Genomic DNA, 26,723 nt, shown 5'->3' with positions numbered 1-26,723 from the left:
GCACCCTCTTCCCAGGGTTCTGATCCCCAACCTCTCTTTACCTGCAGCCACACTAACTCAGACTTATTAAGCATGATTTATTCCTTTGGACGAGGGTGAAGTGACAAAACAGCACACAGAGAGGGAGACCCAGGCTAACATGATTTCTACAGCAAGGCAGAGCAGACCTGGGAGCCTGCTGGGGCCTGAGCTGGAGTGATCTTGAGGTGGAATCCTGCAAGTCTTCTTTGGGGCAGGAAGTTTCCAGCACCTCCAACCAGAACAGATCAGCTGCAGAACAGATGGCTCAGCTCTCCTGGATTCTGAGGAGGTTCCTCCAGACATTCTGATTAGCTGTCTGTGACTGAGGTGCTCAGTATCTGTCACCCACTGTGTGCCATGGGCAAACAGCTCTCTCTCGGGTTGCAGTGGGCCCTGCTTAGGTGCATATGGCGAGCAATTCTGTGCAAGCTAAACAGAAAATGAGGCAGCGCCCTCCATCCCCAGTGCAGCTTTCACAGCCTGGCCCATCTCAATGTGGCCAAAGCTGGATGGCAGCTGCAATTCAGCAGCTGTGTCGAGCCTCCCCAAGCCCCGCCTCCTCCACCGACTTTGGTGAGGTTCCCGCCAGGGGCGGGTCTGAGAAATAAAATAACAAGCTGAAATAAACGGCTTTGATTGGCTGGCCTCAGGAGGCTGCCTAGCAACCGCCAGCAGCCCCGATTGGCTACCCTTAAGTCTATAGCATAGCAAAATTAATGGCTTAACAGAAATAATAGCCTGTCAACAACTGAAAGTCCAGGAAGGAGATGCAGTTGCCACAATTGACAGCTTGCCATGGAGGAGGCGGAGCTTGGCACCCTGCCAGCGCAGGGCATGGTAGTAAGTGGTCAGGGTGGGGGGTAGCTACTACCCGATGCAGCATGCGGGGTCTCTGGAGTGCCCAGGACCATCGGGCCCAGTTGTGGCAATTCAGGTGGTGGGAACAGTCCAAAGCTGGGGGTCAGGGCTTGCAGATGGGCCAGGGCCCGTGGTCCATTGAAGGTTACATCGCAGCCCGACTGGGCCAGAAGCCAGCTTTCCACTTCAGACTGCAGCCACCTGGAGGTCTCTGTAGGGAGAGATTATGTCCGAGCTGGAGCTAAAGGAAACCAGGGCCTGGGGGACAGCAGGGAGGGCCTGGGGGACAGCAGGGAAGGCCTATCAATAGCAGGAAGGGCCTAGAAGACAGGGAGGACGTACCTTCAGGTACGACCTGGGGGCCCCCAGGTCGGCGGCCTAGGAAGCTGCGCGCCAGGAGGGCTTCCTTGATATGTTCCTCCTGTGCTCGGAGCGCCAAGGCACTGAGCAGCTCTGAGTTGTTGGACGTGCTTCGATAATACAGCATGTGTGCCAGCTCCAGGGCCTGAGCACTGCGGCGCTGCCCGAACGCCTGTGAGGACACAGGCTTAGACGCACTGATGCTGGCCCACTCAGCACCACAGTGCCCTAGCAACCTGCCTTCTTAAGCTCAACTCTGCGTTGTGGTTGGGTTTAGGCTGCAGCGGACTCTCTCAACCAGCGCTTTGCTTTCTGGCCGCATGTTAATGGGTTTATGCAAAGATTTCAAACATGAGTTGTTGCCTAGGAAATTGTGTGTGTGTGTTAGAATATTTTTTATTTATTCACTTTACATCCCACTCACTGCCTGCCCCTTCTCACCCACTCCCACAATCCTTCCCCCCTCCCCTTCTCCTCTCCCCTGGGTATCCCTCAACCCTGGCACATCAAGTCTCTACATCCTCTCCCACTGAGGCTAGACAAGGCAACTCAGCTAGAAGAACGTATCCCACATACAGGCAACATATCCCACATTGGGACAGCCTCTGCTCCATGTGGTCTCCACACAAAGACCAAGTTACACGTATGCTATATACATGCAGGAGGCCTAGGTCCAGCCCGTGTGTGTTCTTTGGTTGGTGGGCCCAGTACATGCCTGTCAAGTATTCTTCCAGAGTCCCAACTAACATCTAAATTTGCTTCATAGTGACCTAGTACAGACAGATGGGGGTGTTACAGTGCAAGCAGATGGTTGTAAGCTGAACACTGGGTGCAGGTGACCCTATTTCTGTGTCTAGTTGAACCTTTCCATAATTGAAAAATGAACATTTCAGCTACTACACTGTAAAGAGAACTGCAGGAAAAGGGTACCGGGTGCAGCCTGGCCCCTCTGTCCCCTTGGCCCGGCCCTCACCCACACTGCAAACCCACTGATAGCCAGGATGGATGAGCTCACAGTAGTCCTGTGCCCTTGGGCTGCTTCTACCAGCTCCTACCAGCTCCAAGGCCTTGAGTGAGAGTGGTCTAGAGCATCACTGTCTGTTTACAAGGGTGACGTGGGAAGGGCCCAGAAATCAGGACACATGATGGGCTGTGTAAGAACGGAGCTGCTAGGCCCACCCTAGCATGCCAAAATCCAGCCAGAACTGACACATCCGGGGACCTTACAACATGGTTGTGTGGCTACACCTTCTTAAGAGCCCACACCATGGATTCTATCCCTGCCTTGAAGCCAGTTGCCATAGAGGCAGGAATAAGGGACTGAACCTCTGAACCTGTAGGCCAGCTCCAATTAAATGTTGACCTTTACAAGAGTTGCCTTGGTCATGGTGTCTGTTCACAGCAGTAAAACCCTAACTAAGACAGAAGTTGGTGTCAGGGACTGGGGTATTGCTGTGACAGGCTTGATCATGCCTTTGTTTTGAACAACATAGATTTGGGGACTTTGAATTTGGAAAGTGGCGGAATGCTTTAAATGGGCTATCCTTGTAGGAATATGGAAGACTTTGTTGCTGAGATTGATTTGAATTGTGCAGAACGGGCCCAAGAGGGTTCAGTAGTGAAGAACTTCAGTATGTGGCCTACAGACTGTTTTGTGGTATTTTGGTGAAGAATGTGGCTGCTTTTTGCCCTTGTCTGAAGAGTCTAGCTGAGTCTAAGGTAAAGAGATTTATACTAATTGTATTGACAATGGAAGCCTCAAAAAAGCCCACCAGAAACTGTGTTCTCTGGTTAGGTCTCATGAAGAGTGTTTTGAACAGGCATAGCAAGATTAGAAAAAAATATATAAAATATATGGTTCAAGTATTACAGGAGCACCAGGAAGTGCAAGGGAGCCGAATCTTATGTTCTAGGAGATAAGAGATTAAGGGATTTGGGGGCAGGATCGCACTCAGCTAAGTTTAGATCCAGGCATGGTAATAAATACCTTTAATCCCAAGAGACAAAACCGAATAGACCTCTGAGTGCAAGGCCAGCCTGGGACAAAGCAGGTTCTAGGTGAAGAAAAACTTAAATCCAGGCATGATGGTACACGCCTTTACTCCCAGCACTACAGGAGACAGAGCTATACAGATCTCTGGGTTTAAGGTCAATCTACAGAGCAAGTTCCAGGACAGCCAAGCTGAGGCAGTGAGGGAGTTGGTGATAATGTAATAGGATAAGGGGGGCCATGTTCCAACCCCAGCAATTAGTAGAACACAGCAGCTTCAGCCATGTGGCTCTGGCTTTAGAGTCAAGACTAGAAGGCGTTACTGGACAATGGATGCTGGCTAGCTGGAGCTAAGAAATTAGTGGTGATTAAGAAGACACCAGCATCACTGAGGTGAAATCTTCTGGGACATGTTTTCTGAGAGCACAAAGAAGCTGTGTTCCAGAGATAGCTGAGGTTGTACCTTGTGCTGGTAGCTGGACTTGGTAATGTGTAAGAGTCACCCAGGTGGTACTGGCTTTGAAGGCATAAAGGGGTCATGAAGAGCAGCTGAGGCTTGGCACTGTGAGAGGCCATGGAAGGCCATTGGTGAAGGTGCAGCCTCAGCTGCAGTTGACAGCCCAGGCCTGAAGGGGTCATGAAAAGGAGTTGAGGCTTGGCACCATGAAGAGAGCCTATGAGAAGCTATTGGTCAAGCCTAGTTGCAGTGGAAGACCCAAGCATATTGGAGATGTCAGTACCATGGGATGATCACCAAGAACAGCAGCAGCAGTGGAGTGGATCAACCTGAGTTTACAGTGCTACTGAGGGCAGTGCTGGAGAAGTGAAGCCAGCCCTTTGGAGGAGCCCAGAAGATCATGTGTGGATCCCAGACACTGAAACAAGAAGGTGTTAACACTGAAGTTGCCTTGGAGACCCCAAGATTTTTGACATGCCAGAGTCATAGGATATCTGCTGAGGAATCCTGCTAATAGGGAGTAGAACCAGCCCAGCAAAGTTTGGAGTTTGCTGAGTTGGTTTCCTGTCTTGATTCGAGGATTACAGTGAAGTGATTGGATGGATCTCAGAAGAGACTTTGAACTTTGGACTTTTGACATTGTTGATACTGCTATAGACTATGGGGGCTTTGGAAGTTGGACTAAATGTACTTTTTTTATATATTATTTTTAAGAGTTATTTATTTATTTTATGTATATGAGTATACTGTAGCTGTCTTCAGACACACCAGAAGAGGGCATCAGATCCCATTACAGATGGTTGTGAGCCACCATGTGGGTGCTAAGAATTGAACTTAGGACCTCTGGAAGAGCAGTCAATGCTCTTAACTGCTGAGCCATCTCTCCAGCCCCTAAATGTACTTTTAAAATTATGCTATGGCTAGATATGGCTCCCACAGACTCGTGTGTTTGAACAAGTCTATGGGGGCTAGGGAGTGGGCTTAGCCCTGAGTGGCACTGTTGGGAGGTGTAGCCTTTTAGAGTAGGTGTGACCTTGTAGGTGTGGGCTTTAATACCTTTGTCCTAGCTGCCTGGGAGCCAGTATTCTGCTTAGCAGCCTTCAGATGAAGATGTAGAACTCTCAGTTCCTCCTGCACCATGCCTGCCTGGATGCTGCCATGCTTCCCGCCATGATGATAATGGACTGAACCTCTGAACCTGTAAGCCAGCCCCAATTAAATGTTGTCCTTTATAAGACTTGTCTTGGTCATGGTGTCTGTTCTCAACAGTAAAACCCTAACTAAGACAGGTAGTGCAATCACAGAACTGAGAAAGGCCACCCTTCCCAGCTACCTCAGTCAACAGGGCATGCAATGGCAAGAGAACACACGTTGGGTATCAGCACTACCTGACCTCTTGACCCTGAATCCTAGCTGGTGAGCGACGCCAGTTTGAGGTGGCCCTGAACTCCACGCTGGCACTCAGAAAAGGAGCTTATTAAAAAAATATCAACTTCTTAGCCCAGGCCCTGAGTTTCTAAAACTGTCATCTGGGGCTAGAGCTGGCTCTGTCAGTGATAATACCCTTCAGGAAGGAAACGTAGGGAACAGAGCCCCACTGTAGTGACCATCGTCACCTCAACAGTGACCTCACATGGTACTTCCTGCACTGTGCCAGGCTCCCCCTGACTCATTTAGTCCCTGCCCACCCCTCTACATCAGGTCTCCTCATCATTCCCATTCTGCGGCATGGGAGCTAGGCTACGCTAAGCAACTTGCTTAAGACAGAGCAGTAGAGTCATACTCATCCAGTCAGTTAAGTTCTAAAGTACATAACCTTCACTACGTTCTTTAAAATGCCAGTGAAGAAAGTGAGGCAGGAAGAGTGAGAGCCCTGTGAGGGTGAAGGGTGCTGATAAAGGAGTTAAAAGGATGTAAGGTGTGGCACTGTGCGCCAGGAACATTGCATGGAAGTCCTGCACAGTCCACGAAGTGAGGCGACAAGGGTGCTCACCTTGGAGGCCTTCACGCCCATGAAGGCAGCAAAGAGCAGCAGCAGCAGGGAGGTGGCCATCTTGAGGTCAGACAGTATCACCATGCCCACATTGACGAAGACCGCGACGCCCGAGACCACCAGCATCAGGTTGAGCAGGGCGCGCTGCAGCATGGGCGTGCGCACCTTCAGCTCCGGCAGCAGCTGCTCTAAGCCCTCCAGTGGGGTATCCTTGAAGCTCTTCAGAACCAGGTGCCCTCCTTTCGTCCGGGCTGCCAGCACCACACGCTTGAAATATCTCCTGAGGGCCACAAAGGAGGATGTGAGCGCAGGGCGGCCAGAGCCCTCTTGCCTTGTGATGGCTAATCCTGGTTGTCACATTGACTGGAATCGTCTAAAACCCAAGCTTCTGGGCACTCCCATGAGGAATTTTCTTGACTGGATTTTTGAGGTGGGAAGACGCATTCTAAAATGTGGCAACCCATTTTTTATAGCCCAAATAGCCTGGTGACACACACCTTAATTCTCGCATTTAGGAGGCAGAGGCAGGTAGATCTTCCTGAGTTTGAAGCCAGCCTCGTCTACACAGTGAGTTCCAGGCCAGTCAAAGCAACATAAGGATGACCATGTCTCAACATTACTAAAAGGATGGGAAGAAGGGGCTTCTGGGCTTGGCCTACTTGCTCTCACTCTCCCTGGCAAATTGACCCTGCTGCTGAGGCAGCTCTCCTCATGTATTAGCATGAACCTCAAGGTTCCGATCAGCAGCTCCCCAGGAACCTCCAGGACGGAACAACTACTGAGTCTTACCCTTTCCATCGTCAGGCAGCCATTGGACTACCCTGACCACAGCCTGAAAGACAGTCTAATAAATCCAGTGTGTGTGTGTGTGTGTGTGTGTGTGTGTGTGTGTGTGTGTGTGTGAGAGAGAGAGAGAGAGAGAGAGAGAGAGAGAGAGAGAGAGAGAGAGAGATCTGTTCCTTTAAAGAACTCTGACTAACAGAGATCTGTAACTCCACATCTCCATGCCACACGGCCTTTCAGAAAGCTATTCAATCACAAGAGGTTAGAAGTAAGTCACATGTTTAGCCATGGGGGTGAGGTTGGCGAATTATATAACCTCTTAATGGATCTGTCCATTGTTCATCAGAATCATGGCTGTGCCACTTCTTCAGGATATGACCCCTCTCTGATTCTCAATTTTCCTCATTCGGAAAGTGGGGGGCTGACCCTGTCCCTCTCTTCCTCTGGAAACAGTAGTTCTTACTTTCTCTTGGGGAGAAAGGGCTGTAATTGGACAATCTGTACCTCCCATCTCTCGACTTCTCCCAGGGGCCCACAACACCAAAGCCAGACACTGACCTGTCAGTCCCTCTCAACTCAAACCTTGCTCTCTTTTGCTGCAACTGAGGAACAAGGGCCTCCTCACCTCTCCACAGGGGGCAACTTTCTGAAGAAGCCACGCTTGGAGCCCACACTGGATTTGTGAGGCATCTGCCCAACTCTCTGGCCCAAGGCCCAGAACTGTATGTAGACATAGTGATCCAAGTTTATTGTCACCTGCCAAGGAGGAAAAGGAAGCAGAGGTAGCTGAGCCTGAGCCACGTGTTATGGGCAAGGAGCCAGAACACTTGACCCAGCCAGAAATGGCCCCTGCCTTTCGTTGCTGAACATGCTGTGTGGATGGGTAGGTAGGTAGTCACCCATGGTTGTTTGTGTTGAGCACTGCAGAAGAATACAGCCTCTAGGGTGGACCTACATGTAAGAATCTTCTTAGAGCCTAAGATAGCATTGGTTTTCAGAGTCTCCATTTATGAAGCAACTACAAGGACAAGACACTGACACTCCCTTAAACTATGTCTTACTACCACTGGCAGGACACACCACAAAATATGACGGAGTCTAGGAAAAATAGACCCTAAAGTTCACTAAGATGTAGAACTGGAAGATTTTAGTATTGCTTCCCAATTTTGTTGACTTTAAGGAGGAGGTGATTGAGAGGGTTTTTTTTGTTATTTTTCAGTGGAATTTTTATAGATAAAAAAGTTTCAGGGAATACTGAGAAAGGGTCTCACTATGTAGTCCTGACTGGCCTGGAACTTGCTCTGTAGACCAGGCTGACATTGAACTCACAGAGACCCACCTGCCTCTGCTTCCCTAGTGCTGGAATTAAAGGTGTGTGCCACCACACCCAGCCTTTGGACTATTTTTTTTTTAAGATTTATTTTTATTTTATGTGTATAGATGTTTGGTCTTTATGTATGTAAGGGTACTGCATGCATGCCTGGTACCCACCTGGAAAAAGCCAGAAAGGGGCAGTGGATCTGCTGGAACTGGAATTACAGACTGTTGTGAGTGACCACGTGGGTTCTAATCCTCTAGAATAGCAGCAAGTGTTCTTAACCATGGAATGAGTTTTACACTGTTTATCACAAAATCCTCTTAGGTGCCAGCACTGTACCTGAGACCCTCATCTGATGACCCCTGTCGGATGGGTGAGAGAGGTGTGCTTCCTCTAGGCTAGCAAATATGGCTCCTCTGGAGACAGGTACCTGGACCTCATCCTGAGGGTGATGGACAACTAGTGCATAGGCCAGGGCATCTTCAGAGAGTGGAGAGAAGTTGGCCTGGGCCAGCAGGGGCTTCAGAGCCTGGAGCACATCCTTCTCACTGGACAGGCGCTCAGGATCAGTAAGGGATGGCTGGTCCAGGGTCTCCCTGTCGGGGTTGATGGGGTCATACATGGCCTGAGGAAAGACGACAACAGGAAAAACAGAGAGGTGACAACATGGGTTATGTGGGCCCCAGAGGACTGGGAAAGCCCAGAGCTCACTTATCCTATACTCTCCTCCAAGCTACCCTGTATTACCCTGACACACACACACACACACACACACACACACACACACACCTTAAAACACTGTGTAGCTGGATATCGTAGTGCACACCTTTAATCAAAGCACTTGGGAGGCAGAGGCAGGTGGATCTCTGTTGAGTTAGAGCCCAGCCTGCTCTACATAAGAAGTTCCAGGTTAACTAGGGCAATATAGTGAGACCCTGTTTCAAAAAATATATATAATCAAAATACCAACATACGTAAAATAAAAATTAAAAAAAAGCCAAAACTGTGCAGACAACCTCAGCAGCGCTTCCAGCTTCCTTCTGAGGGCTGTCCTGAGCAGGTGGCCTCTCCTGCAAAGAGGCTGCAGGAGACCAGAGCCCAGACAGCCCTGGGGAGACTAAGATCAGGGTACTAGGAGATAGGTCCATGCAGGGACTGAGTGGAGATGACAACCATGCCTACGAACTTCTAGTGCAATTTGTTGTGCAAGCCTCAAACCCCACCTGGTCTGCTGAACCTAAGAACTTTAAAGTCTCCTGTAATTCCGGTCAGTGGACCCCATGCTTTTTCTTTGGCTAGGGAATCCTTGAAAAAGAGGCTGGGAGGTGTTTTGACTGGGCATGGTAGCATACGCTGTCATCCCAGCTCTCAGGAAATTAAAACAGGAATATCACAAGTTCAAGATCAGCGTGAGCTGGTCAAAACAAAACCTTTCAGACTGTTGAAGACATGCTCCTCCCAGCAGCAGCAAAGGCCCAGCCAGAAGCATGTCTGAACTGTGCTAAGTAATCAGTCAAAGCTGCCACATGGCTCCAGCCTCTCCCGATAGAGAACCATTTCCTCTGAGGCTTCTTCCCAGGGCCAGGGGCCAGACCACCAGAGGCCACACCATACACAGCCCACAGCTCCAAGACTGCCAAAGGTCTCTCATCCTGTGCAGTCCTAAGCTTTCTGCTTGTGCCCTGACAGTCCCAGGAACCTCAACAGAACTCCCACCAGCCTGTGCCTGATTCATGTAGGCCAGCACAATGTACTATGGCACCTTTCTCTAAAATAGTGAAAAAAGCAAATGTCTTTTCCCTGGTCTCCCCTGTGTCCCCTCTCGGGGCTGTACCTAACTTCCCCATATATGAAGATAAAGCAGGACTGGAGAGATGGCTCACTGGATAAGAGCCCTGGCTGCTCTTCCAGAGGTCCTGAGTTCAATTCCCAGCAACCACATGATGGCTCACAACCATCTGTAATGGGATCCAATGCCCTCTTCTGCTGTGTCTGAAGACTCAGATATACATAAAATGAATAATTTTTTTAAAGAGATAAAGCAAAAGGTGGCACAGGCATGTCTTCCCATCTTCTAAAGATGCCGAAGCAAGACCAAAAGCTCAAAACCAGCTTGCAACGTCCTGTCTCAAAAATGAGTGAGTGAGTGAGTGAGTGAGTGAGTGAGTGAGTGAGTGAGTGAGTGAATAAGGCACCTGATGAGGTTCAGTAGTAGAACATTTGTCTGGAACATCTGAATGTGTGGGCATGTGGCTCGGCAGGTAGAGCACTTGTATGTGTAAGATCCTGGGTCTGAAAACTGCAAAAAATATGTAAAGGAGAAGGTAAAACAGAGAGGCCCAGCAGATCACACACAGGACAGAGGAAGAGCACCATGGAATGAATTGTGTCCCAGGGCCTCACGGGACGTTGTCTCGAAAACCTTGTGTAGGATCTGTGTGCACGACTAAGCCTGAGCACTAACTACACTCCATCGCGCTCTCAAATATGCCTCAAATCACTGCGGTGCAACATTTCATCAAAACACTCTTCTTTTCCTCTCCAAACCCATTCCCTAAGATGTCCTACCTTGTGTTCCCAGTCAGCCTCTGATGGCTTCTCAGACCAGCGTGTAAGTCCCAGGCCCCTCGAGTTCTTCCCTTTCAAGATATTCCATCTGCAGATTCCTTATCATCACCCCATACTTCACTCCTGAGGTCACAACCTGAACCCCTTATCTCTCCTGATTCCCCACACACTCCATGAGAGGGAACTTTTCTTACCTGCTTGACTCTACCCACTTAAAACTCTCCCACAAAGCCATGCCCCAGAGCTTTCCACTGAATTTAGAATGAAGTGTGAATCTTTTCAGGACCTTAATAGCCCCTCAAAATCAGCTCTAGCCCCACTCATCTTCTATACTGACAACCACGCCCAAGGCTCTGTGAGGAAGGGGAAGAGCAGCAAGAATCCCAGCTACCAGCCCATCTGGTCCAGGTGTGATGTATAATTTGTCCTAGACATTGTAACACACCTTGAAGGGAAATGAAACCCAGCTGACCATTGAGGGACACAAGGTCTCAGGGCATCGGAACAACCTCTGAGCAGGCACCACAAGACAGCAGAAGGTATTCCACATGGAAGACCCTGAGCAAATGCTGATAGAGGGGACGGCTAGGCGTCCAAAGTCAATGAGCAGGGAGATGCTGGGACCAGGGTAACACTCAAGCAAAGTTAGCCATAGACCACATGCACAGATGCCCATAATGACCTTGAAAGATTGCATGGCTGGGATTGAACCTGGGGCCTTCAGGGCTGAGGGAAGAAGAGGGGTTGTGCCTTTTATGCATTGTCACCAGCCAGATTCTCCTCTGAGAGCTTCAAGCCAGAATCTTAAACATGGCACACGGTCTGACGCTCCCCCTCCCCATGTTCCTTCTTCTCCCTTCTCCCTGCTTTCCCCTCCTCATGTGTCTGCTGCCCCAGCACAGATAGATGCTTTTCCCAATTCCCTCTTCCCCACCAGCAATGTAAATCAAACCACCACAAGCTTCTCATTTGTTTTTACTTGTTTGTTTCCATTTTTTTAAGATTTATTTTAGGGCCGGGCAGTGGTGGCACACGCCTTTAATCCCAGCACTTGGGAGGCAGAGACAGGCGGATTTCTGAGTTCGAGGCCAGCCTGGTCTACAGAGTGAGTTCCAGGACAGCCAGGGATACACAGAGAAACCCTGTCTCAAAACAAACAAACAAACAAACAAACAAACAAACAAAAAGAAGAAGAAGAAGATTTATTTTAGGAGTATGAGTGTTTTGCCTGCATGTATGTATGTGTACCACATAAGCCCACAGAAGTCAGAAAAGGACATCGGATACTCTGGAACCAGGGTTGTGGACAGTTGTGAACCATCATGTGGGTGCTGGGAACTAAACTCAGGTCCTCTGCAAGAGCAACAAGCCTTAACTGCTGAGCCTTCTCTCCAATTCAGGGCCTCCCCATTTGGATGGGCCCAAGACCTCACTGCTACCTTCAGGTTCCAAGGGCCTTGCAGCCAGCCCATTCTCTGCACAGTGCCATGAAATCTCTACAGAGGATGGAAAGAGTGAAAGAAAATTCTGCACATCTTTCTGTTATGCTTGAAGCCAAGTTAGAGGCATGTTTCAAGCATGTAAGAATGGGACCATTGTGATCCTTACTTACAGATGTGAAAACTGAGGTATGGGCATACCCAGATCTGCCAATTACTTACAAAATTCCTTTAGTGCTTGGGAGGCAGGAGGATTGTGCATTTGTGGATCTGAGGCCAGCCTGGGCTGCCAGTGAGATCACACGTCAATAAATAAATAAATAAACAAAACCCTGCCAAGGTTGCCAGTGCTCTTGGGAAGCAGGAGCATATTCCTATGAGGCCCCATGAGGCCCCACAAAACCTCTATGAAATACTGTGTTTGTATATGATAGAGGGGACACACATGTACCATATCGCAATGGTCAGAGGATAACTTTGTGGAGCTGACTCTCTCTTTCCATCTTTACATGGGGCTGGCAGCAGCATAGCCGGCTGCAGGACACTGAATGTACACAGGGCTCTGAAGTGTTATTACTGTTCAAGGCAAGGCAGGGAGGGCACTGAGAGGGTGGTGTGTGGAGTCAGCTCAGAAGTCTGAGGGGTCCCAACCTTACACATTTCAAGAGGGTTCAACCCCTCAGCAGCTGGTGAGGAGAAACCCTAACCTAGGGATATCCTTCATGGTGAGCATCTAGTGGACCTGCAACCCTAACTACTTCAGATGGCCGTCACTGTCTTTGTAACCTATGGCTGTGACTAGCACTCACTCAGTTTCTGTCTAGTCTATGGAAGGGCTAGAATAAAGGGTCAGCCTCCATGCCAAGATGTGATGTTAGCAGATTAGACTTAGGTGGAGATAGACAGAGCCCTTGTGGAGATCAACTTCCTCATAAGAAACCTTAGAGCTCCTGCTCAGTCCTCCCACATGTGAGGACAAGGCTGAGAGCAACCACTCCGAATGACGAAGCAACCCTCATCAGACCCCAGATCGTGCACACTCTGAGCTCAGACTAAAGCCAGATGTCCCTGAGGATAAACACTAGTGTGTAAAACATCCAACGGACAGCCTTTGTGCCACAATATCCTAGTCTGAAATAACACTGCTTCCCTGACAAGTCTCAGTGTCGAGATCCTTCCAAAGCTTCTCCTTCACTACAGACCTGAGCCTTCCAGTCTCCCTCCTCTGCTGCCCAACAAGCACTCAAATAACTACCTTCCTCCAGACACACACTGGTGCACACCTAATCGAAGCACAGAGGAGGCAGAAGCGTATGGGTCTCTGTGAGTTCAAGGACACACCAGTCCCTTCTCCCTGCAGATCCCTCAGCCAGACATATTTTACATTCATTTTAGTTCCTATCTCCCCACCATCTCCATGCCAGCTCCATGAGGGTATGGCTGTATCTGTCCTGGCCACGGCAGAGTCCTCAGTACTTAAAACAGAGCCAGGCTCCAAGCAGGTATCAGTCACAACATACTAAACAGTCAATGAGCAAACATGCATAGCAAGACTGGAGAGCCGTCCTCACCTGCAGCCTGGCCAGGAGCTGATGGTAGTGGAACAGTGTACAGAAGTCCACGTGAGCTGAGAAGGCCTCCAAAGCTGCTTTCTCTGCTGGGCTGGAGTGGAACTCCTGGTACCCAGAAAGAAAACCCAGTTAGGCCTCTCTCCTCTTCCTCCAGAGGAACACTTTCATGGCCACCCACATATAGGATGGGAATTCTTTTAAATTGGTATTTAAAAACTGATTTGGTCCATTGTACAGACCCAGCATAGCACAGGGAAAAGAGAAATCTTCATGGTCCAGAGGCTCGGCACCTGCTCTGCGGCTAACTGCACACCCATAGAACCTGTGCTCTGTGCTCCTCCTTAGCAGAACACCATCCTCCAGAGAATAGAAGGAGTGGATGGAATTAGAGCCTCAGTTTTTCAAAAGGGGAAACTGAGGTTCAGTGAAGTCATTTCTGAGGGTTATGATGGGCCCATTTGACTCCAGGGAGAATTTCATTTATTTATCGCATATATGTGTTTTGATTGCATATATGTGCACCACATGTGTGCCTAGTGCCAGGAGCAGTCAGAAGAGGGCACTGGATCCCCTTGAAACAGAACTATGGGTGGTTGTGGGTTATCATGTGGGTGCTAGAAACAGATCCTGGGTCCTCTGTGAAAGTAACAAATACTACTAACTGCTAAGCCGTCTTCTCAGACTAACTCGAGGAAATTTTTTTAAAAATATTTTTATTTATATGAGTACACTGTAGCAGTCTTCAGACACACCAGAAGAGGTCATTGGATCCCATTACAGATGGTTGTGAGCCACCATGCGGTTGCTGGGAATTGAACTCAGAACCTCTGGAAGAACAGTCAGTGCTCTTAACTGCTGAGCCATCTCTCCAGCCACTAGGGGAAATTTTTGCTGAGATTGTTTGTGCTCAGATGTATGCAGGTGTATATAAAATCTAGCAGAGGACTTGTTATACATAGCGGGCGTTCAATAAATATTATATTAATGATCATCTTCTGACAATGATCGTGGGATGAGAGCTCAAGCTATGGAATAGATCAGGGGTGGGGTAACAGAAGAAGCTCAAGTCCAGAGCTCATTAGGTATCTCATCTTGGAGCTCTTTCTAGTCCCTGCAGTCCAACTTTCTTGCACCCACTAGGAACGCTAAAGGGACCAGAAACTACAACTCCCAGGAGGCGCTAGAGCAGTCCTCAAAAGCAGGTAAAGTAGTGCAGTCGCGAGGTCGGCTGGAAATTGTAGTCCCTAAGTTCTTAGACCACTGATGGGCGGTACCTGTATCAGGAGGCGGAGCAGCTGCTCCTTGGAGAATGGAATGAAGCGCTCGCGGTACTGCTGTGCCCAGTCGCAGGGCTCCTTGGGGTTCCACATCTTGCGGTACACCCCCATCCTGTTCTCCAGGGACGACAGAGCCCGGGGAGTCCCGAGGAGAGCAGGCACCAGGGACCATACTCGGGCCTTGGACCCCCAGGTCACATGCAACATGGCCTGCCCCTTTTCCCAAAGCCTAAACATAAGCATATGAAGGGGGATGTCAAAGATCAATTTGGAGGTAGTATCTCCACACACCCTTCCCTTCTGGGACAGTTCCTATCCAGTCTCCCTCCTTCTAATCCTTTTCCATTTGTTTCTACACTGCACATTTAGGTTGGCTCCAGAGTAGAATCAGAGGTCGTAGTTTGGAGTATCTTGCAGGCCCAGGGACCCTGTAGCTGTACAAATGGTCTCTGAGAAGCTTAAACAACGAGGTGGATCTCTGGAGGGTTAAAAAAAAAGTAGGAAAAGTTGATAGCGGGTGCTGGGCTGTCCTTCCTGGGCCATGCAATCCCCCACCCATCCCTCACCTTAACCAACGCGTGACTGTCATTGAGCCTTCTGCGCATGTGCAGTAAGAGGTCCTGGGCCCAGAGGATTGGCTTCAGCAAGCAGTAAGACGCATGCGCAAAGCCTGGGCTTTTTGAAACCATTTAATAGCCTTTATCTTGACTGCGCATGCCTCACCGCTAGTCTGTTTTTTTTTTTTTTTTTTTTTTTTTAAGGTACTACGCACGCGCCGAAGACCTGTCTCCCGGTCCACTATTTGGAGCTGGGTCCGGCCATCGCGCGCGCCGGGCCAACGGCGACCCGCCCAACGTCTGCCGAGACCACGCCCTTTCCTGGTCAGTTCGGATAGGAGGCAAGGAAAGAGGTGGGACTTGACTGCAGCCAATCATCTGGAGAGAATAGAAAAGGCGGGAAAAAGAGGAACCAAAAGGAGGCTAGAGGTGGCGCCTGGCAGAAGAGGAAGCCAGGCAAACAGAAGAGTCTACCTCCAAGTGACTGGTCCTCGGCCCTCGGAGAATAGGTGGTTCTCTTCAGCCAGCGTCCCCCTGGGGTCGCAGCACTTCTGCCCCTTCCCTTCTGTCCTTAGAAGGGAAGGAAGCCCCTAGTCTAAGAAGGTTACCCCGACTCTCATACTCAGTGGCCGCTGGTTTCCGAGGCTTCAGTCTGACACAGTATGTCATCCTGAGACAGAGCTGAAGCCTAAACAAGACTCGTGCTACGGAAAATTACCCAAGTTAAGGAACACCTCAAATATTCCTGGGCTCTTCGTGGTCTTCTATACCTAGGGGTAGCTACATTCCCTCAAGGACCAGTCTACAGGTCCCTTACTAGCGTCCCATGTCCTGGGGTCCCTAACCCCACTGCCTCATGCCTCCACTCTGAGGGCCCAGCAGACCTGCCACCCCTTACCACCCTCATCCTTGTATTCCCAAAATTCAGGGCCCTCTGTTCTTAGGGCTCCTAACAGCCCCTCAGCCCATCCATCCCCACCCAAGCCTGGGCCAATACTTCCCACTCCCAGCACTTTGACTCTGACATTCCCAGTCCTATTTTCTTTTTTTGCAGCAGCTGAGCTCTGAGGTGGGTCTGAGGCACACAGGCAGTGGTGCCCAGAAAGCAGCACCCAACACCCCCGCCCCTACCTCCCAGAACACCCAAAGAAGAGCAGCCGCTATGCACCTCCCTGAAAGCCTGAGTGACCTGGCAGACAGTGAGACTGTGCGCTTTCTGAGGAGACCAAAGAGCATCTCACGGATCTTCGGAGGGGTGAGACCCTAGGTGTCCGGACACAGGAGACATCCGGGAGCAGGGGGAGGGGTCAGTGTGGTCAGACAGGGTGGCAAGCAGACAGGAGCCCAAAACTGAAGCCACCTTTTACTGAGTATCTGGTCACTAGCCATTGTCAGCATCAACCACGTCATCACAAGAAAGAGCTCTCAAATCTGGACACAATCTGTCATACCAGTACATGAAAGGCTGAGGTAGGAGGACTGTCACGGGTTTGAGGCCAGCCTTGGTTACAATGTATGAAAACAAGTGAAAAAAAGAATCCTTCAAAGGAGAAGAAAAGTAAAGCCCACCCCCCCCCCAAAAAAAAAGCTCATAATTTTGATAAGTGGCATCGGTGTTTGAAGACTGCTTGTCCAGTGGGGTAGCCACAGGCTACAGCAGCTACTCCAGTTCCAACTTACTTAATTCAGATGGGCCATTCTGCAGTCATGGTGGTCATATTTCGGGGGCTTAGTTGCCACAGGTACCTCATGACTCTCCAGTTGGACAGCATAGATTCAGGACACTTCATCAAACCAGGAAGGTCCATTGAACAGCATCCACTAAGGTTAACACGGGGAAGGGGGCAGCACCACTCACTTCCAGGAGACACTAGGACCCATCCATTTTCTAATTCTCAGGTGGAGGAGGGAAAACAGGTTCTGAGATCTGTTTTTTTTTAAAAAAAAATCATAGATCTGGGAAGCCAATATGCACTGGACCCAGGCACCAGTTGTGAGTAGTCACTGTGCCAGGCGTGATGCCGATGCACTCTGAGTGTCCTCTCATCACTACTCTACTCCCAAGGGACCTGGCTGGACACTGAGAGCAAAGTCCTCATTCAGCCCACTCATGCTGTGCAACCTTGGAAGGGAACCAGGCACTGCCCCTCTCTGAACATCAGTACAGGAGCTGTGTCTATGGGCTTTTTGACCTATACTGCTTCCTTCTCCTTTTAAAGATTTTTAAAGTATATGTATGTGGCTTCATGAGTTTATGTGCACCACATGCATGCAGGTGCTGGTGGAGGCCAGAGAGGATCAGGTCACCTGGAACTAGAGTTGGAGCCAGTTGTGAGCAACCTGCTGTGGGTCTTAGTTACTTTCCTACTGCTGTGAAGAGATACCATAACCAAGGCAACTCAGAAACGAAGGCATTTAATTGGGGACTTGCTTGCAGTTTTAAAGGGGGAGCCCATGACCATCATGGCAGGGAGCAAGGCAGCAGGCAAGGCAAGCATGGTGCTGGAGCAGTAGTTGAGAGCTTACCTCTGATCTGCAAGTTGGAACCAGAGAGAGAGAGAGAGAGAGAGAGAGAGAGAGAGAGAGAGAGAGAGAGAGACTGACTTTGAGGTTTCAAGTGCCTGGAATGGCATGGGCACTTGAAACCTCAAAGTTCACCCCAGTGACACACCTCCCCCAAAAGACCACATCTCCTAATCTTTACCAAACAGTTTCACCAACTGGGGACCAAGCATTCAAATATATGAGTTTGGCGAAGGTGTGGTGGCACACACCTTCAATCCTAGCACTCTATAGGCAGAGGCAGAAGGATTTGCCTGAGTTTGAGGCCAGCCTGGTCTATATAGCAAGCTCCAAAACAACCAAAAGTAAATTAGAGAGACCTTGTCTCAAAACAAACAAACAAAACAATCAAACACATGAGCCTGTGGGATCGTTATCATTCGAACCACCACACACACTGTAAACTCTTAACCACTGAACCATCTCTTGAGTTCATGCCCACACACACCCTGTTTGATGTCTGAGGTGTCTTTTCTTTGTCTTTGTTTTTCGAGACAGGGTCTTAATTTGTAGCTTAGCCCAAGCTAGCCTTGAATTCACAATGGTCCTCCTGCTTTAGCCTCCCTGGGTACTGGTATGAGCCACCATGCTCAGCCAGCCTGTGCTAGTTGTGTTGTTACCTCTAGACAGATTAGATAGGGTTGTGGGAGCAGGAGCAACCCTCTGACCTGGTTCTTCAGGGTCAGTCTCCAGGAAGTCAGCATCCATCTCCTCCTCCATGGGTTAAACTCCAAAGTCTTTCCTCAGGCTCCCAGGCCAGAGAGTGTCTTCTCTGTCCTCTGGAACACAGTCCAGACAGGACTGACTTTGAGGTGTAGTCTAGCCATGTGTCCATTAGAGGGACATACTACCCTGTTGGCTGGGCTGTCTCCGGCATAACCACCACCAACAACAGCACCTTTCATTCCCAGAGATGCCCCTTTGGCTCAGTAGTTTACATGGTCAGACTATACCTGTGTGACCTGAAACATCTTCTCTGAACCTTTGTGTCCTCATCTGGACCCAGAGAGTCCTAATACCACCTCCTGGGCAAGACTGCTGTGAAGATGAAACAAGGCAGTACACAGACAGGCTGATTAGTGGGGGCTGGCATGTGCCGAGCTCTCCTTAAATAGCAAGCATTGTCCCTGCAATAACTCTCAACTGTGAGGGAGGAGAGGGTTGGAGGAACCTGGCATGGTGGGAACTGGTGCCACACTATCTTTCTTCCTTGTGAGAAAGGAGGAATTATGACGGTCATACACCACTCCCTGGTGCCTTCTATCCTCACCACAACCTATGACAAGGACATAGTTGTATAATCCCAGGAGAAACGGAGACTCCTAGAGGTTGAGTGGTTTGTCAAGGTGACCCATTTGATGGAGTCAAACTCAGATCCATTCATTGGAAACAGTGCCCGGAAAGTAGAGGCAAGGACAAGAGAGCTGGGAGCCCAGGTGGTGTGGCCCAGTGCAAGCTGGGGGAGAGGCAGCCAGCCATGCCAGACCTTATGGTCACAGACTTTGCCCATGCTGCCATCTCCCTCCCCCACCGTTCTCCTCCTTTCCCTAGCCTGGTTCTTCAGTGGGCGTCTCTGGGCAGCTGATATTCATGTACTCCAGCTACCTGCCAACCAGTGCCTTAACTCATGAATCTTTGCTCTCTCCCTGGAGACAAGCCAGGGAGGGTGCAGAAAAGAGACTGGACACAGGCTTCAAAGAAATGGGATCCCCAGACAGCTGATGGCCTTCCCCACATTCCAATGCCCCCGGCTTTACCATAGACAGACAGCCCCTGGGGAAGTCAGGAGGACTGGGCTCAAACCCTACTCTAGGGCAGTTAACATTAAGGGTCTGCTTCTTCCTCCTAGGTGAGTTCCGAGAACCTTCATTGTCCTGAGCATTTACTAGGTCTGAGCCCCGGCTCCCCTTCTTCCCAATGTAGACACACTGAGAAAATACGGTTCCAAGGTCTGAGTGACTTGCTCAAGCCCACACGGCTTGCCTGAGTCAGACACATGTGGCCTTTTCTCCTGCACTGTGATGTAGATTTATCAAAAGTAGAAGTGAATTCATAACACTCCCTTTGTGGACTGGTGCACAGGACAGATCCAGGGAGGCAGCACAGGTGGAAAGAGTATGAGCTGAGAAATAACTGAGGTGCCTCCTCTCCTCACCTTGTCTTCTCCTGGCCTGAGCCATGTAAGGTACTTCCTCAAGACTGAGTCATTCTGTGACCTTTAATACAGTTCCTTGTGTTGTGGTGACCCCAACCATAAAATTATTTCCATTGCTATTTCATAACTATAAATTTGCTACTGTTACAAATTATAATGTAAATACCTGATATGCAGGGTATCTGAGCCACAGGTTGAGAACCAGCTGTCCCAGACTATCTTACAGCCTTTCTTCATGGACTAGCTATAAAGTTCTTGGCAAGAAAAGAGACCAATTGCTGTGCTTAGAAAGCAATTACTGCAAAGGAAAGAGAAGGAGGGACAAGACAAAGGCAGGGTAAATCAGGACCAGTCTTTCACCTCATACCCCCATATCAAAAGACACAAAAAGAACAAGGAGCCAGAGTTACTCTGCAGAGCCTGTCCCCAGAGGTTCAAATTTTATCAAAGTTTTCACTCTTCCTTCTACACAACTTTATTGCTTATAGTTACATCCCATCAATCACCAGATCCAGTTTTACATCTAAAATGTCTCTGGATTGCTCAGGGCTCTGATCTCCCTACCAACCTGTTCTGTGAACTTCTGCCTCACCCTGACCCCTTATCCAGTCCACTGGCCACATGACCCCAGAGGATGTCTCTAATCCTTGGGTCTGGTCCTGGCTATCTTCTTAGAACTCCTCAATGTGGCCCGGCGGTGGTGGTGCACGCCTTTAATCCCAGCACTTGGGAGGCAGAGGCAGGTGGATTTCTGAGTTCGAGGCCAGCCTGGTCTACAGAGTGAGTTCCAGGACAGCCAGGGCTGCACAGAGAAACCCTGTCCTGAAAAACAAAAAGAGAAAAAAAAAAAAAAAAAAAAAAAAAACTCCTCAATGCATGAGGATTCAAATGAGGGGCTAGAGAGATGGCTCTTACTCTTCCAGGGGACTCAAGTTCAACTCTGAGCACCCACATTTTAACTTGCACAACTTAAAGCTGTTGAGGTCTTTGAGGGCCAGATGTTACCTACATGCCAGCCTCACCTCACTGACTATCTCAAGACCTTTTATCCCCAAAGGAGCCAGCTCTGACCTCAGCATGTGCTGCTTTTTCTGTTTCTTGAGACAGAGTCTCATAAAACCCAAGCTGTCCTGGAACTGGATATGTAGCTGAGGCTGGCTCCTGGCTCCTGTGTCCACTTTCTGAATGCAAGTCTTCAATCTGTGGGTCATGACCCCTTTGGGGGTTGAACAACCCTTTTACAGGGGTCACATATCAGGTATCCTGCTTGCCAGATATTTACATTACCATTCAGCACAGTAGCAAAATTGCAGTTATGAAGTAGCAATGAGAATAATGTTATGGTTGGGGCTCCAACATGGGGAACTGTATTAAAGGTCACAGCACCAGGAGAGTCGAGAACCATGGATTATAGGTATGCACCATACCCTGCAAAACTCCTTTAAGGTCCAGATCTCAACTTATTACTTCCAAAATTCAGGCCCAGAACTTTGGTTTCCACCCCAAAGTTCAGCCCTTGTCCACTGACTCCCCAGCATGCAGCCTTACCCCTCCAGCCAATTCTACACTACTCGAAAGCTGTTTCCACACTGAGAGCTGATCCTGCCCTGCCCTGCCCTGCTCACAGCCCTCTAAACTATAGTCCCACTACTCAGCCCTTCTCACCCTGTAACATCCATGTAGAAAGACCCTGAACCACTCCACTCTATCCAGTAGACTCACATGGGTTCCTTCTATGCCTGACATAGGGCTTGTCACACTGCACTGTGACAGGCTTTAGCCTTTCACAGATTTGTGCTGGTAGGAACCACTGTTCTTAAGGTGGGATCAAGCTTGAGGCAGAGTCCAAGTCAAGGCTCTGCTGCTTACTAGCTGATAAATTCATCTAGTTCTTCATCCTCTGTGTCTCATATTGTCAGAAAAGTGTCTCTGTTGCAGTGTGGTTGAAGGCCAGCGTCACAGAAAGCAGGTGCACAGATCAGGGCACTTACCAAGGCAGTGCTGTATTGCTTACTTAGGAATTCTAAAGCAAAAACTAGTTGTCGTGTCCTATGCTTATAATCCCAGAACTTCAGAGGCTGAGGCAGGAAGATGATTGTGAGCGCAAGGTCAGCCAGGGCTGCTTGTGAAATCCCGTGAAGTAAAATAGCAAAATGTTGGCATTTTCATTCTGTAATCAGTACTGCATCTTTGTTTTGTCTTTGCACATTTTCCTGTATATTTTGACTATTTCAAACATTTATTTCAAAAAAGTGAATTGAGGAGGAGGGAGCTGGAGAGATGGCTTGACAGCTAAGACTGCTTGCTGCTCTTGCAGAGAACCAGAATTTGGTGCCCAGCACCTAGCTCACAACCTGTTAACTATAGCTCCAAGCAATCAAATGTGCTCCCTTCCTCTGGCTTACACACACACACACACACACACACACACACACACACACACACACAGCATAGACTTGTACAAACATGGATAATTAAAAATCTTTTTAAAATGAGGCCAGAATGTCGGGCAATGGTGGTGTACACCTATGATTCCAGCACTCAAGACAGAGGCAGGTTGTTTTATTAAGTTTGAGGCCAGCCTGGTCTACAAAGTGAATTCCAGACACCCAAAACAGAGACTCCTTGTCTTCATAAACAAAAACAAAAAAAGTAATGGGGACTGGAGAGATGGCTCAGCTGTTGAGAGCACTGGCTGCTCTTCCAGAAGTACCAGGTTCAATTTCCAGTACCCATAGAGTAGCCCACAAACCATCTATAACTCCTGTCCCCCCATGGACACTGCAAGCATGTAGTTAGTGCACAGACATACATGTAGACAAAATACCCATACATATTGAATACATTTAAGATATAAAATATAAAAAATGAGTCATGCCGTGGGGTGGTGGTACATGCTTTTATTCCCAACATTCGAGAGGCAGAGGCAAGATCTCTGAGTTCTTGGCCAGCCTGGTCTACAAAGAGAGTTCCAGGACACCCAGGGCTACACAAAGAAACCCAGTCTCCAAAAAAAAAATGCTTTAAAAGAAACTTTTAAATGAATTGGGGCTGAACACAGAGTAGAGCGTTTGGGTGGAGTTTTGGGTTTATGAGCCAGGAAAGGAGAGGAGGGGGACACAAGAGCCAGGAGAGCAGGTGTGGGGTACTTCTTAGTAGCTTTTATGCCCTGAGTAAGAGTGGTGGCAGGAAAGTCTAGAGCAAAGCAAGGATGAGTGGACAGATGTTAAGTTAGCAAGAGAGCTGCAGAGGCCACAGTGATGGGCTAGGACTGTCCTGGGGAACGGGAGCCTTGAGGATCCACGGTCAAGAAGAGCAGGGAGGAGACTGGGGTGACGGTAGGGAAAGGATGAAGCCAGAGCCCAGAGGGAGGGAAGGAGGCGAAAGGCAGAGACAGGGCTCTGAGGCTGGAACAGGAAGGGCAGCTGCAGAATGGCCTGTCCCCAGGGTGTCCACCCAAAGGGAAGGACATCTTGGAGGAGCACTGAGGTCTACCCTGTCTGTTGTGATTCACAGGTCTTTTCCCTGGTCATCTTTTCCTCTCTACTAACTGATGGTTACCAGAACAGAACAGAGTCTCCTCAGCTCCGCTGCGTCCTCAACAGCAACCACATGGCCTGTAGCTTTGCAGTAGGAGCTGGCTTCCTGTCCTTTCTCAGCTGCTTGGTCTTCCTTGCTGTAGATGCCCATGAGAGCCGCATTGTAGGCTCCCGCTTTAAGACAGCCTTCCAGCTCTTGGACTTCATTCTGGCTGGTGAGTTCCAAGGGACTGTGCAGAGCTCTGCTCCTCTCAGGCTCTTCTCCAGTGCCTACAGCTCAGTCCTGGGCCATCCACAAAACCTGTGCCTGATGGTCCTCCCACTGTGAGAGTCTGACTATATGGCTCCTCCCAGAAGCATCTTCTAGTCCTTGTTCCTTTTAGTCCCCTCTGCCTCTAGCCCAAGTGGCTTTCCCCTCACATTCATCTCCATAGCCCACTACACATAGCCTGAAAAGCCCACTGTGTGGCTTTTGATGGAATTTGACGAAGGGCCCTCAGCGAAAGCTAGGATGAAGACTGCCTTGCAGGGATTCTGAGTGTGAACTGAGTTCCGGGTGCCACATGGACACCTGCTGGGCTTCCCAGGGTTAGGCACACATCAAGTATGTGCCTCCTCTCCTCAGCTCTAAGAAGAGCTCTAGGGATAAGTCCTGCCTATCTTCTCATTCTACAAGAAAAACTGAGGCAGAGGTGGTCATGTGTCTGAGCCACTGCTTCCTTGAGAATGGCAATCCTATGCTTCAAAACACAGCACAGCCTCCATAACCATGTCCCACTGTCTAGAAAGTTTGGCACACAGAAAGCACTAAGCCCATTCTTAATTGTTTTAAAGACTTATTTATTTTATGTGAGTGCTCTATCTGCATATACACCTGCATACCAGAAGAGGGCATCAGGTCCCACTGTAGACGATTGTGAGCCACACCATGTGGTTGCTGGGAATTGAACTCAGGACCGAAGAGCAGCCAGTGTTCTTAAACACTAAGCCATCTCTCCAGCCCTCTAAGCCCATTCTTTATACCCAGACCCTCAGGCCCTCTTCACACTGCCTCTCTGCCCCTCCCCAGGAGCCATTCCTAGCACCTCAAGGCCAGAGGCTGCTTCTGTCAGAGAGCCTCCGCAGTGGGAAGGTACCGTCCTCTGGGTGAAGGACCCCTTCACATATAGCTCCTGAGCACATCAGATGTGGCTGGCCCACAGGGAACTGGGTTTCTCTGTGATTCTGATGAAGTTGAAGCTGAAAGTGTGCTATATTAGACGTGGGAGCTCCACTCCAAAAGTTGGCTTTTGGGGATTTGGGTTAGCACCAGGGTGTGTCCCGAGACTCTCTAGCCCACCCCTAGCACACCTTGCCCCTGCTCCAGCATGCTCTTCCAGGTCTCTTCTTTCCTTACCCCTCCAGTCCTCTGGGCAGGTGTCTGGTTTGTGGCCTTCTGCTTCCTAGCCAGCCAGTGGCAGCATTCGAAGTCCAAGCACTTCCTCTTGGGGAACAGCAGCGCCAAGGCAGCCATTGCCTTCTCTTTCTTCTCCGTCCCTGTCTGGGTGAGGACAAGCCCTGGCCCCACTCCAGGGTGGGTTGGAGGGCTATACATCTAGTGACTAGGGCCAGGACTCTCCCTGGGCCTCTGCTGTCATCTCTAAGCCTGCCTTCCTCAGACATCCCCATCCTGGGCACCTCTGGGCAGTGAGCAGACAGCAATCCACTGCATCCTCCAGGCCGCCCGGGGGCCTCCCTTCCCATCCTAGCCAACTTAAATCCTGCCCTTTCCTGCCCACAGATACTCCAGGCCTACCTAGCCTTCCAGGACCTCCGAGACGAGGCTCCAGTCCCCTACAAGCGCTCCCTGGAGGAGGGTAGTGTGGTGCTGAACACCCTCTCCCCATCATCCACCACTAACCCCGCCAACCCTCCTATCACAGGCCCCAACAGTCTGAGTTACAGCAGCTCAGCCCTGTCCCCCTACATGACTACTCCAAAGGCCCCACGCCTGGTTATGATGCCAGACAGCTAAACAGCCTATACACATGAGTAAATAGCCCCCTCTGAGGGGTTTCTGAACAACCCTGTCCTGTCTGTTCCTCTCTCATCCCTTGAGTGGCAGGAGGAGACCATTGCAACAGGTATATTTCTGTGCTACCCCCAAGCACCAGCACCCAGCTGAGAGCAGGCTGGAAACTGCCATGTTTCCTGCACCTTGAGCCCACATCGGTCTTGAAGAGGAGGCACAAGGACACAATGAGATCATGCTACATCTGAGACTGAGGGAGAAATGACATTCTCCTCAGAGTCCCAGTGAGAAAGCACAGCACTGGTGCAGCCGCCCAAGCTCTTTACCCCAGAGCTGAAGGTGGTCAGCAGCACTGTGTGTAAGGCTCAGTCAGGGCATGGAGTCCATAAACAAGAGCCATGCGGGAGAGAGCTGGGCCTTCAAATACATTGACGGCTCCTGGGAAACAGGCAAGGTTCCTACTCTAGACACCCCCGCCAGGGGCACCAGGCCACAGACCTGCTAGGAGGGAGCAGGCAGGGGGCACCATGTGCCAGAGAGATGACCTTTACCTTCCAGCCAGCCATGGGGTTGAGGACACAGAAACTTTCTCAAGACTTCATTGAGAAAACAAGTTAATTTTTAATATATTTCATTTAACTTAATATATCCAATGTGTTACTGTTTCAATGAATAATCAATATGAAGATTCAACTTTTCTTTTTTTCTTTGTAAAACAAGATCTCATTGTGTAGCTTAGACCAGCCTGGAACTTACTATCCCCCAGCCTCAGTACTGGGATTACAGGCAGGTGCCACCATTGCCAGCTGAAACTGAATGTTACCATGCAGCATTTAGATCCATTTAATCTAACTATTGAAATCTACTGTGCGCCTTACCTCACAACATGGCTCACTTTGGTCGGCCATGTCAAGTGTCATGGATGAACAACCGACCAGAAGTACCTCTCTTGATTCTTCTGGTGGTTTCTCTAAAACAACTAAACGTCTTTTTTTTGTTGTTTTTGGACTTGGTTTGGTTTTTGTATGTGAAATCAGTGGGTGACAGACTTTTTTAAAGTAGGAGTGCGGGCTGTAAGTCAGTTGGTAGAGAGCTTGCTCTGCACGCACAGACCCCTGGCCTCATCCAATCCCTAGCGTCACATAAACCAGATGCAGTCGTGCACATCTGTGGTCCAGTCTCTCCGGACAGAAGCAGGAGGACCATAAGTTCAAGTTCAAGACAGGGATTGGAGGCCAGCCTAGGACCTGTGAGACCCTGACAT

General features: G+C 49.5%; 2 protein-coding genes across 5 annotated transcripts; one reads left to right on the top strand and one right to left on the bottom strand.

Annotated features, from left to right (window-relative positions):
* Positions 1-60: 60 nt before the first annotated feature.
* Tmem143 (transmembrane protein 143) lies at positions 61-15,355 on the bottom strand. Its single transcript, XM_034505447.2, has 8 exons — positions 15,202-15,355; positions 14,633-14,864; positions 13,359-13,463; positions 8,211-8,405; positions 7,088-7,218; positions 5,680-5,959; positions 1,222-1,411; positions 61-1,090 (listed from the first exon to the last, which is right to left on the bottom strand). Exons 1-8 carry the CDS (start codon positions 15,222-15,224, stop codon positions 870-872), a joined length of 1,377 nt encoding a protein of 458 aa, XP_034361338.1. The 5' UTR covers positions 15,225-15,355; the 3' UTR covers positions 61-869.
* A 14-nt stretch (positions 15,356-15,369) lies between these two features.
* Syngr4 (synaptogyrin 4) lies at positions 15,370-26,466 on the top strand. 4 transcript variants are annotated; one of them, XM_076934377.1, is made up of 6 exons: positions 15,370-15,701; positions 15,819-15,914; positions 16,247-16,447; positions 23,426-23,663; positions 24,853-24,992; positions 25,229-26,106. In XM_076934377.1, the coding sequence occupies exons 3-6, from the start codon at positions 16,355-16,357 to the stop codon at positions 25,460-25,462; spliced, it is 705 nt and encodes a 234-aa protein (XP_076790492.1). In that variant the 5' UTR covers positions 15,370-15,701; positions 15,819-15,914; positions 16,247-16,354; the 3' UTR covers positions 25,463-26,106. The 4 variants fall into 4 exon arrangements, with proteins under 4 accessions (XP_076790492.1, XP_034372614.1, XP_076790486.1 ...); XM_034516723.2 differs by lacking the exon at positions 15,819-15,914 and having other exon boundaries at positions 25,229-26,466; XM_076934371.1 differs by having other exon boundaries at positions 15,370-15,914.
* The last annotated feature ends 257 nt before the right edge of the window (positions 26,467-26,723 follow it).

The sequence above is a fragment of the Arvicanthis niloticus genome, chromosome 1, assembly GCF_011762505.2.
Source record: "Arvicanthis niloticus isolate mArvNil1 chromosome 1, mArvNil1.pat.X, whole genome shotgun sequence".
NCBI classification, from domain to species: Eukaryota; Metazoa; Chordata; class Mammalia; order Rodentia; family Muridae; genus Arvicanthis; species Arvicanthis niloticus.
This window is presented reverse-complemented; position numbering and strand designations above follow the sequence as displayed.